Source organism: Engraulis encrasicolus, chromosome 6, assembly GCF_034702125.1.
Source record: "Engraulis encrasicolus isolate BLACKSEA-1 chromosome 6, IST_EnEncr_1.0, whole genome shotgun sequence".
In the NCBI taxonomy this organism is placed as follows: Eukaryota; Metazoa; Chordata; class Actinopteri; order Clupeiformes; family Engraulidae; genus Engraulis; species Engraulis encrasicolus.
In genome coordinates, this window is record NC_085862.1 from 56,040,082 (window position 1) to 56,052,581 (window position 12,500).

At 45.4% G+C, this 12,500-nt stretch overlaps 1 protein-coding gene across 1 annotated transcript in view; it reads right to left on the bottom strand.

Annotated features, from left to right (window-relative positions):
- Positions 1-12,500, bottom strand: part of kif1aa (kinesin family member 1Aa) — a 124,139-nt gene that overhangs the window by 90,803 nt on the left and 20,836 nt on the right. Inside the window, exons 2-3 of the mRNA XM_063202003.1 lie at positions 3,177-3,250; positions 924-1,103 (exon numbers count right to left, since the gene is read on the bottom strand). Of these exons, the coding sequence (XP_063058073.1) occupies positions 924-1,103; positions 3,177-3,250 (254 nt within the window). The remainder of the gene's footprint in view (positions 1-923; positions 1,104-3,176; positions 3,251-12,500) is intronic.

A 12,500-nucleotide genomic window follows, 5' to 3' on the forward strand; every position in this document is an offset into this window, starting at 1 on the left:
AATGGTTTGGCAAACATGTGAACATTTAATAACATTTCAAACAAAGCTGTATGTGTTTGTCATTAATCTCTTTTCTGATTAGATACTGCTGACATTCTCCTCTCACTTACGCTCCTTTCCGATCACACTGATCTCTCTCTCTCTCTCTCTCTCTCTCTCTCTCTCTCTCTCTCTCTCTCTCTCTGATAAGCAGACGAGGGCCAGCAGATGGCTGATTGCTTGTGTACACACAGAGAGCCGGGGGCTCTGGACGCCATGATGTCTGGGAAGGGAACACACTCATCAGCATCACCACGCTGGGATGGAGAGTGGAGTGGTAGTGTGTGTGTGTGTGTGTGTGTGTGTGTGTGTGTGTGTGTGTGTGTGTGTGTGTGTGTGTGTGTGTGTGTGTGTGTGTGTGTGTGTGTGTGTGTGTACCATTGGTATATGATCCCTCCGGGTCCCTCTCCTGTTTGCCCACCAGTGTGTGCATGCGTGTGTGTGCGTCCCTCCGTCTGTGTGTGAGTGTGTGTGTGTGTGTGTGTGTGTGTGTGTGTGTGTGTGTGTGTGTGTGTGTGTGTGTGTGTGTGTGTGTGTGTGTGTGTGTGTGTGTGTGTGTGTGTGTGTGTGTGTGTGTGTGTGTGTGCGTCCCTCCGGCCGGCCGGCCGGCCGTCCGTCCGGCCGTCCGTGTGTGTGTGTGTGTGTGTGTGTGTGTGTGTGTGTGTGTGTGTGTGTGTGTGTGTGCACCATTGGTATATGATCCCCTCCTGGTTCCTCTCCTGTTCGCCCTCTCAGTATATCTGTGTGTGTGTGTGTGTGTGTGTGTGTGTGTGTGTGTGTGTGTGTGTGTGTGTGTGTGTGTGTGTGTGTGTGTGTGTGTGTGTGTGTGTGTGTGTGTGTGTGTGTGTGTGTGTGTGTGTGTGTGTGTGTTTTTGTGTGTGTACCAGTGGTATGATGCCCTCCTGGTCCTTCTCATTTCTGCCCATCATGGTGTAGGACTTGCCAGCGCCCGTCTGGCCATAAGCGAAGATGCAGACGTTGTAGCCCTCGAAGGCGTGAAGCAGCATCTCCTCACCAATGTCCAGGTACACCTGCTTCTGCGACGCATAGTTCAAGTCTTCAGGCTGTGGGGAGAACACACACACACACACACACACACGCAGAAACGCATACACACACACACACACATACATTCACACACACAAACACTCAAATTGACACCCATAAACTGTTGCTCTTATACACCAGCTTCTGGGATGCATAGGTCAAGTCTTCAAGCTGCAAGACAACACACAACTGACTCATATCTACAGCATACCATTATTACAGACATGATGCTGGGCATGTCATTTTTAAAGTCACTTTGCCAAAAATGTAGGCTACTGAATACTTTTAGGGTTTTTCCGATCATATTTCATTTGAAACTGCACAGCATAGCCTTTTCAATGATGATAGTGATACTGACACAGGCCAAGCCCCCACCACCTTGACTAAACAAACATTCCTCGGGAAACATCGCCTTCATGGCATGACATTGGAGTATTTGATTTTGTTAATCATAGAGTGTGGCTGGCTTGTCAACCTTTGACATTCAAAGACATACGTTATAGTACAGGCCTAATTTATTACATTCCAATTGGTTTTCTGTCGACCTGCGTCGTAGCTCATTAGCATGAAGTTAACTGTATTTCAACTACTCTTTGTAGTGCTATTCATCCAACTTGGTTCGCTGCCATTGCATTTGTTCTGTTTCCCCCCAACTTGTTGACCCACCACAGATAAATAGTGACTTTCTTCAAAAGGAAATGATAAGATGGTTGAAAGTATGACAGGAAGAGAGGGTAGAGTCAGATGCGACAGGCCAGGGAAATCACCCAGACCGGGCCGGAATCGAACCTAGGTCCTCATGGGCACGGACATACAAGCCCATACGTACAGTATGTGGGCAAAGAAACAAGGACATCCATCACTCTGGTTGATTCGGTGGCTTTTGGTCTGCAGACGGGTTGCTAAGCGACGCTGATTGTTTAACTGGGGTCTGTCTAACAGTCAGCCTCTGAGTGCATAACGATATGCTAATGAGATGCCTTAATGTTATATGGTAATGAGCTGTGAGTGGCTGATTTTAATCACTGTGAAGAATGGCCATGCTTAACGACACTTGATTACCTATTTATTCACTTTCATCTGGGCAAGAATAGCCGACCCTAATGAAACTCATTTTATTTACTGAGTATGTGACCAACCCCAAAGGCTGATTCTCTTTCTTGATGGATGTGCATATGCCCACGTTTCATGCTAATCAGAGATGAATTCCATTTGGCACCATTTGGCTTGTTATCAATGCTGTGTCAAACTGATAACTCTAATGACACTAATCACATGTCTATGGCAATAGACCAAAGATCAATTATGTATTTTTTGGAATAGTTGTGATATGTCTATGAGAATAATCATGATGTTTCTAAGAAAATAAAAAATATGTGTCAATACAAATAATGAGAAATAGAGAATTAGAATTTGAAATAGAAATAGAGAAATAGATATAATGATGCTGCTAAGGCTAACTGCTGTGGTGTCAAATTCATAAATCTACAACAATCTAACACTGATCACAATTGTTGGTAACATGATAGTTTTTAATGTGTGACATTTTGATTATTGACATTTTGAAGAAATACATGAAGATTAGATTTTCTTTGTCTGCAATATGTACGTAATAGACTAAGTAATTAAAATATGTATAACTAAAACAGACCTACTGTACTGATGAATAAGGCATGTACTATTCTGGAGCTTGGCATGAATAAATCATTAGTCCACCCGAGTTCATAATGAGATGAGTGACTCATGACAAACAGGTCATATGTTGCATGTGATCTCCTTTCCGTGTGCGTGTACGTGTGTGTGTGTGTGTGTGTGTGTGTGTGTGTGTGTGTGTGTGTGTGTGTGTGTGTGTGTGTGTGTGTGTGTGTGTGTGTGTGTGTGTGTGTGTGTGTGTGTGTGTGTGTGTGTGTGTGTGTGTGTGACAATGACAGATCAAACGTATATGTATGTTGCATGTGATCTCCTGGTTCTTTGAGTGTGTGTGTGTGTGTGTGTGTGTGTGTGCATGCATGCGTGCGTGCGTGCGTGTGTGTGCATGCGTGTGTGCATGCGTGTGTGCCTGTGCGTGTGCGTATGCGTGTGCAACTCACCGTTGTGTGGGACCAGTATGAATAGTCGAAGTTGAAGCTCTTGTTCTCGTTGGGCATTTTGGGATTGAGAATTGCTGAGAAATGAAGAGACAGGAAGAACCGAGGAGGAGGAGGAGGAGGAGGAGAGTGAAGAGAAAGAGAGAGATGAGGAAGAGGAGAGGAAGAAGATAAAATAAGAAAAAAGGGATGGAGGAGGAAGAAGAAGAGGTGGATTAGAGGAAGTGTGTGTGTTAACATTTGCCATGATGGACGCCAGACTCCCATGCAGATGCCGGCCACTGACTCACACACACAAGGTACGTGCATCCACACACACACACACACACACACACACACACACACACACACACACACACACACACACACACACACACACACACACACACACACACACACACACACACACACACACTCCACCCAGGGGAAAAGGGGAAGTGCTGAGTCACCCGCCTCCCTCCCAGAATCACTTAGAACAATTAGAGACGCACAGCAGCAGCTACACTGACACACACACACACACACACACACACACACACACACACACACACACACACACACACCCACACACACACACACACACACACACACACACACACACACACACACACACACACACACACACACACACACACACACACACACACACACACACACACACACTGCATCAGGTGCATATGGCCGCATGCCCAGCTGAGTGTGCGTGTCTGGTCCTGATGACGTCATTGACTGGATTTACGATGGGGGTCACGTTGACAATTTATGACAGAGGGGGGTGGGGGGAGGTAGAGCGTGGCTATGTCACCTAATTAATTGACAGTTGGGAGGTGGGCCAATGGCAGACACACACCCACACATCACTCATATAGGGTAGCCCCTTACTAGGGATGTAAATAAAATCGAAATGTATCGATGTATCGGAAGTATCGGCCTTGCCTGGTTAACACCAGACCTAATCACAAGTGAGTCTTTCAGATCGAAACGATTGTGTAGAACTAAAGGCAGTATGGGAGTTCCCAGGCTAGTATCGGCCGGCGAATTAATCGAATCGCATCGTATCATGGGGCATTCTTAAGAATCGAAAAGAATCGAATCGCTGGCCCCTGTGCAATGCCCTAGCTCCATAACACAATAGTAGTGGAAAAGTAATTGGAAAAAATCGAATCGAACCAAATCGCATCGTATCTTGGGGAATTTTTCAGTTCAATTCTTCAGTATCGAAAAAAAATCGAATCCCTGATTTAAGAAATCGATACCGTATCGTATCGTCATGAAGGCTGTGATTTACACCCCTACCCCTTACTGCACGCCAATCCACCAGTACACGACAGCACACAGGGCTTTCATTAATACATTACGACTTTCTGGTAACATTCTGGTAACAGCTAATTTATAACATGTCTTACTGAGTTTAATGTGTAGAGAACAATTGTCATAAGTAATACAGGGTCCCTTAAGTATATGGCGTAGGCCCAACATATACAAACATATCGTCTACATACGTTTTAAATAAGACAGGCAGCAACACTGTACTGTGTTAGTAAGAACCCACAGGTATCTCATTTCTATATAATAAATACTATTACAAGCAAGCTGAGCCAAATAACATAATTATACCAAATAGCATACCAAGCCACAGCAAGCGCAGTACAACACAAAGCGCCAAGATAAATCATGTGTGCATGCGTGTAGAGGTAGGGGAGATGGCTAACTAGATGGAGAATATGGACGAGGCTCTTCATTAAAAAAAGAGCTTCATTAATACAGAGAGAGGGGTGAGTGGCCCTGCTGTTGTAGCAACTGGTCGCTCGAACTCGAATTGGTTGAGAACAAAAGATACAGAACCTGTCGGAAATGGCCTTGTGTGGAGAGGGGGCAAGACCAAACGATGCTCTTTAGATCAGTGCACTGACTAACACGAGACTTAGCCTTTATTATGGAGATTTGATCTAATGATTGCAGTGGTCAAAGCCCCAAAGTCACTTTGTAGCCACGTGTCAGATTGTGCGTGTCAGATTTGTGTTTGATTGGAGTAGGTACATGGGGCGGAATAGGTCAATGGCTCGAGGCACAGGTGGCACTAAAGGGCAATGAGTGGAGGAGAGAGAGAGAGAGAGAGAGAGAGAGAGAGAGAGAGAGAGAGAGAGAGAGAGAGAGAGAGAGAGAGAGAGAGAGAGAGAGAGAGATTAACAGGGAGGGGATGGGTAGATCAATGAGCTGAGGAAAATCCGAGAGAGAGAGAGAGAGAGAGAGAGAGAGAGAGAGAGAGAGAGAGAGAGAGAGAGAGAGAGAGAGAGAGAGAGAGAGAGAGAGAGAGACGTGCCCTTTAGGTTGATTAATGGCTGGTAAGAACAATTCTTCAACTGAGCCATTATTCTCCTTCCTCCTCTCTCCAAATATGGCAAACAACATTGACGCCAAATAGGACTTTTGGCTTTTAAAGCATTTTATACTCCCTAAAATGTGGAGGTGTGTGTAAGACTAAAATGGATGACTGGACTGGCACTGATGAGAGTTATTGATCTAGTTAGAGAGAAAGAGCATGAGGGAGAGGAGTGACTCAGACATGGTGACGCCATCCCATCACCACTTTGGCAGTAAAACCATAATTTGCCTCTCCAATCCTATTCTCTCTCTCTCCATTTCGTTTCTTCCTTTCTTCTCTCTCCTCTCCTCTCTCAGCATCACCACCATGGCTATTGGCTAACACATTGTTTCCGTTTCCCTATCTCTCTTCTCTTCTCATTTCTCTTCTCTTCAGCATCCATAATACTATGGCTATAAACACATAATTTCTGTCTCTCTCATCTTCCTTTCTGCGTCTCTTCCTCTCCTCTTTCTTCCTCTCTCTTGCCCCATCTAATTTCTTTGCCATGAACACTGTGTGGCTATTAACAGATCCTTGTTTACTGCCTCTATATCTCCAATACATTTAATTTCCATTGTATCGCTTGTAAACACACGTCATATACTGTAGGTACGTCAGTGACATTTCTTATTGATGACTATCAGTGGCCTGCTCTGGTGGCAGCTGTGTGCCCCCCGTAATGAGTTTCACTGGTTCAGCTCAGTTGAGTACTCCGTAATGACTGCCATCAGTTCATCTGAGAACCCCACAATGACTGTGGTTCAGCTGAGGACTCCATGATATTAGCTTCTGGGGAGGGGGGAAATAAACGATGCATTGAATATGAGACTAAATGGTTATTAACACCCCTTGACAGCTACAGTAATTACTCCTATAGCAATCTGTTGGGACACTACAGTAAACTGCCATTACAACAAAACAGTAGCACAAAAAGGACACTGGCTGCAAAACCGTGCAAACAAACACAGATTAGAGTTTCAATCAAGAGGTTCCATTAGAGGGAACTGGATCTGAGCTCAGCACTCAGCGCTGTTGGATGCACCCTCACGAGTGCAGCTGGTGTGATGTGAGACACAGACCCTGCAAGCAGCGGCGTGGAACAGGGGGGGAAAACCCTGACTCATTCTTAGGGCCCAGCCCACCTGGGGGGCCCACCGGGGGGCCCCTATGGAAAATGTTCTTCTTGTTTTGCTTTTTTAAACATTATTTAAAAAATAATATCAATACATGTTGGTATTTTTTGTAATTCCAATGTTCTCTGGAAATACATCTGTTAAATTGGATATCCTAGCCTGCAAATAGGCTACAATATATATCAAACACCCCCATAATCAGTACGCATTGGTTTAGTCCGCCCTCTCGCGGACTTTTGATTGCACAATATGCGTAATCAACACTCACTCACGTCATTAAACGCAGCAGCCGGTTAGCAATGAAAGATGTCTAAAACACCAGGCTTTCACAAAAAGAATAGAAAGGCAAGAGAGATAGGGGAAACCAGACGAAGCAACTGCTGCTGATTTCTTGCAAGAAAGGTGAGCCCAAATGTCAAAATTACCGCCTACAGTATACTGGTTATCTCATTCCCATTCTGTGCGGCCTACTGTGATAGCCGGAATCAGATTAAAAAAGTATATATATCATTTTTTGGCTATAATTGTGATAGTCTATTGAACCCATATTTGTCTTTGATATATTCATAACAAGTCACAAGACCAACATAGGGTCGATGTTGGTTCAAATATCCAAATAGCAAAGCTAATTTGTAAAATGAATCAAGAAAATGTCACAAACGTGAAGATGCCCCCTGTCACAGCAGATGCAAATTGTGCGAACTTGAGAGAAGGTGAGCCTATTTTAGCTAGCCTAATATCCTAATGTTGAGGAAAAGCAGTTTCTCAATCGGGTGCATCACATTTGCAGATTGATTATGTCCTCGTAACGATATTAATCAACGTCACGTTCATCAGTTGCCAATGTCAAGGTGGCGGTGCGAGCTGTCAGTCCAACCGTCATTCTGCTTTCATTTTGCGGTCTCAACACTCTCAATAGGAAATCTCTGGTTACTTTCCCTGTCCATCTGACAACGTCCGTTGTAGCTGAAGTGTGGTAAATTAATGACGAGATTTTGACGGGGCACCAGTCTGCGTTTTGAATGCTGCTGACGCCATTCTAATCTGCGCAAAGCGCAAAGCGCAAGACAAAAGATAGGCAGAGTAGCCTACCTACCTCCGTGCTGAGCAGGTAGCCTATCTGCATTGAGTGCTCATGACAATTACCCTATTTAAGGTAGGCTACTGTGAAATAGTTACTGGCCAATTTAAATCTGAAACTATAGCCTATGCAGTAGCCTAATAAATAATGATTTCTATGTGACTAGGTTCGGGGTGCCCTGACTTTAGAAGGTTGAGAATAACGGCATCAAATCCAAACAGCGATACTTTTGTTCCAGCCTATTTTAAGCGACATTCCATAGTAAGCTTCTGCCAGTAAATCACAGCTGATTCTCTATTCCTTGCTCTCCCAAAAAAACAACTAACGGACAAATGACGTGCGTGTGCGTGCAGCGGGCCAGTGCAAGTGAATGAATGTGTGCGCGAGCGCGTGTGTTTCTGTTCAGGGATGCATATTGAAGAAAGTTCAGTTCTATATCAATGTCTCATGTCTCCTTATTGCACGAAATATTAGGCTAAATGCATTGTGAAGAGAGATTTACCAGTCTCTCTCCTCCCCCTCACACCATAGTGATGAAGTGATTAAAAGTCATCTCTATGAATATGATAGCAGACTTTTCACAACTGGTGATGTGAAAAATAAGGACATTATGTCTGTTCTGTGATAGGCTATCATATGATTGAAAATGAGGATGATTCAAGTGAAGGGGAGGAAAGCATAGGCCTAGAGGGGTTTTCTGAGGAAGGCAAGGAGGATGACAATATCAGTCGCGCGTTCGCGAAAGTGATGGGGGGGGGGGTTGTTTGGGGGGTTGTGAGTAGGGGGGCCCATGAAAGAAGTTGTTCCTAGGGCCCCAAATTTGGTGCTACGCCCCTGCCTGCAAGGACCCTGGGATGGTGGAGCAGTGGAGAAACAGGCCCACCAGAGATGCCTGTGCTAGTTTAGAGAGTCACAAGGGTGTGGCGCCAAATTCTGGACTGTACAACCAGGTCCAATGGATCCCCTTTATATGATAGTGTTATGTTAAAAAGAAATCTGAGTCTTGTGGTGGGCCCCCTCATACTGGAGGGCCTGGTGACTCCTCCTTCCAGGGTGTAGCCCTGTGTGTGTGCATGCATGTGTGAGTGTGTGCATGTGTGTGTCTTGACTCCTGAAGCCAATTTTGGGAATGTAGGCCACCTGAGTAAAGTCTGACCTTGCTGTACTCCTCCCTTCTCTTTACAAACAAAACACCCCTGCCTCCACTTATCCTCTGCTCATCTGTCCTCCTCCCCCTCTCCTCCTCTTCATCACAAACACAACATCCACCTTCCAGGTATCCTCTCTTCTCTTTTCCTCCCACTCTCCTCCCTTTTCTTCACAAACACAACACTCCTCTGACTGTTCCGGGGGAACAGGGTGAAGGATGAGCTTGTTAGAACCAACCTGGATTGCGTTCCTTGAAAGTGTATTTGCTAGCCAGTTAGCTACGTGGGTAGTTGCCAATGGGAAATCACATTGCAAACAATAAAGTAGCTAACATAGTTCGCAAGTATGGTTTTGAGAAATGCACCTCGGAACTGAACATAATGGCGTGAACTGTAACAGAGTTGAGTGTAACAGGGCAGTGCAGCATGACACTGGTCATTGTGCCCTGAGGGAGTGTCCACTATACCAGGCAGACCAGACGAGAATAGGATGGAGCCAAGATGACGAATGAAGAGCAAAAGCAGAAATCTCTCTCTCCTTTCTCTACACAGTATACTACATACCCCCTCCCCCACTCTCTCTCCCTGCCCTCTCTCTCTCTCTCTCTCTCTCTCTCTCTCTCTCTCTCTCTCTCTCTCTCTCTCTCTCTCTCTCTCTCTCTCTCTCTCTCTCTCTCTCTCTCTCTCTTCCCTATCAGATTACATTAGCAGAGCTAGGCATGGACACACCCAAGATACAGTAAGTAATGATTAGGACACGCCCAACACAGAGGAAGCAATGAGGATCTATTGGATACAACAGGACAGACAGCAGATAAAGAACCATACAGTAAGAGGGTGTAAGTAGGAGAATCTAAGATGTAAAAAAATGTAGCGATAAAATCGATGTTGCATCACTCATCAAAGACTTGTGGCAACAATCAGCTGATCAGACAACTGGGTAACGTCCAGTCACAAAGAAACAGCGAAGCAAACACACAAAAAGAAAAAAAATGTGCACAGCCAATTCTCCAACTCTGACTGCTCTCAGTGTTGTGCTCCACTTCCCTCCTCCAGAAAGGAGAGTTCATGGCGGCAATCTCACTCTGATCAATAGCGTGAAATTAGATCCCTGGCAAAGGTGCCTTTGCTTTCCCCGGGGACGCATTATAAATGAGCACTTCCTGTTGTTTCCCTGGGGACACATTACAAATGAGCGCTTCCTGCTGTACCCACCCAGAAAGAAAACTGGCACACCGGCCAACAGCTTTCGGAGAAGAGGATGGGCGAAGAGGATGGAAGAGGCAATCAAATGAGTTGTTTTACTACCAACACTTCACCACACTTCATGTGCATGAAAATAGATTTTTTTTTTGTTGTTGTTGTTGCTTTTCATGTATACTGACATAATCTTCCAGGTCTTTGGCTGGCATTTGAAGTGTCCACTGTGTTTCCCTTGGTACTGATCAAGGCAGATAAATAAAGCTATACGCTACACTTTCTCCTCCTATGAAGGTGTAATTTGCACCAGTGGATGCTGTAGCTGACATTTTCAGGTCCTCTCTCATAGGAGTTAACTCAGTTATATTTCATACAGTATATTGGCTTTGTCCCAGGGTCCTGTTGGGCATTTTCCAACAGAATAACCACCTCACAGAGCTTTACACCAAATGGCTTATTTCTGCTGGCCTGTTTAACCCTACTGAGACTACTGTACCCACAGTATGGTGTTTTGTAAGTGTAAACTCAAAATCTAAATAAAGTTTCTATCCAAGTTTGCGGAAAAATATACAAATATAGGGGCTTAGCACCAGCAGGCGCTCAGGAGGCCTCCGACCTCTAAAGGTTAAGTGAAGCAAGTAATTTAGGCTGGTTCGACTCTTCAAGTCTGGAATTAGTGTGACAAAATTGCACAGTGTACTGTTCACTGTGCACTGGCCTGGTTGAAAATGCTCCCCAGATTCCCATGACAGGTGCAATGACTGTCTCTGGTAGCTATGGGCCCATTATTCCTGCCGCCTCCACTCCAAGATGTAGTCCTGTGTGTGTGTGTGTGTGTGTGTGTGTGTGTGTGTGTGTGTGTGTGTGTGTGTGTGTGTGTGTGTGTGTGTGTGTGTGTGTGTGTGTGTGTGTGTGTGTGTGTGTGTGTGTGTGTGTGTGTGTGTGTGTGTGAGCGTGTGTGTGTGTGAGCGTGCGTGTGTGTGTGTGTGCGTGTGTGTGCATGTGTATGTGTGTGTGCTGACACTTGGTGCCAAATTTAGAAGTGGGAATGTAGGCCACCTGAGTCAGGTCTGACCTCGCTGCACTCCTCCCTTCTCTTCACAAACACAACACCCCTCCCTCCACTTATCCTCTCTTCCTCCCCTCTCCTCCTCCCCTTCTCCTCCTTTCCTTCACAAGCACACCCCTCCCTCCACTTATCCTGTCCTCCAATCTTCCCCTCTCCTCTCCTCCTTTCCTTCACAAGCACAACATCCCTCCCTCCACTTGTCCTCCTCTCTCCTCCTCCCCCTCTCCTCCTCTCCTTCACAAGCACAACACCCCTTCCACTTACTCTCTGCCCTCCCTCTTCCTCTATCCTCCGCCCCTCTCTTCTTCTTCTTTTCTTCACAAACACCTTTACCTCATCTTATCCCCCTCTCTTCCTCTTCTCTCTCTCTGTCTTCATCTTCTCAGGAATATGCTTTTTAAACACCTCTGCCTCTGATACAGGTCTTACATCCCTCCTGCTTGATGGATTCTGATGCATGTTTAACATCCCTTCTCTCCTCCTTTTTTCCCCTCTACTCTCCATTCTTTCCTCCTCATCTCCCCAATACAATATTTACAATCCCATGCCTCTTACCCTCTTCTCCTCCTCATTTCCCATATACACTATTTACATGCCCAGCCCTCTGAGTCAGGTCTGACCTCTTTTCCTCCTCTCCTCTCCTCTCCTCTCCTCTCCTCTTCTCTCATCTCCTCTCCTCACCTCCCCTCTCCTCTCCTCTCCTCTCCTCTCCTCTCCTCCCAAATAAATCATCATTGCCTCTGGTACAGATCTAACTGCCATGCCTTTCATTCCAGAACACCATGTAAATGCCCTGCCTCTGCCTCTGCCTCTGGCGTTACTCATCCAGACTTTACTTATCCTACCGTACTCTTCATCTCCTTTTCTCTACTAAACGTCCAACACGAGGTATAAACGTCTCTACCTCTGCAAATCGTACATCCGTCTTTTTTTGCCTCCTGCACAAACATACGTTTTGTTCCTACAAGCTGACACTCTCTAGTCATGCCTCACCTTCCTGATCACATTGTTAACCTTTAAGAGTGTACCGTCACACCAGTGTGACGGGAATGTTCGGGCAGTGAAAGTTCTATAGAATTCTGGGCGTCATTCAATAAAATATGGAATTGTAGAATCTTGCATTGTTATAGAACGCATTCTTTTTATAGAATGCTCAAAAACCCACACACTTATTAAAAGGCCCCTACCTGTGAATCACTCCCTCCCTCCTCTCCTCCTCCTCTCCACACTGTTAAAATGCCCCCGACTCTGATGCTGCCTCTGACGTAGCACTTACGGCCATTACTTCCAAATGCCAAATGCCAGACTCATAGGCATAGTCATAGAAC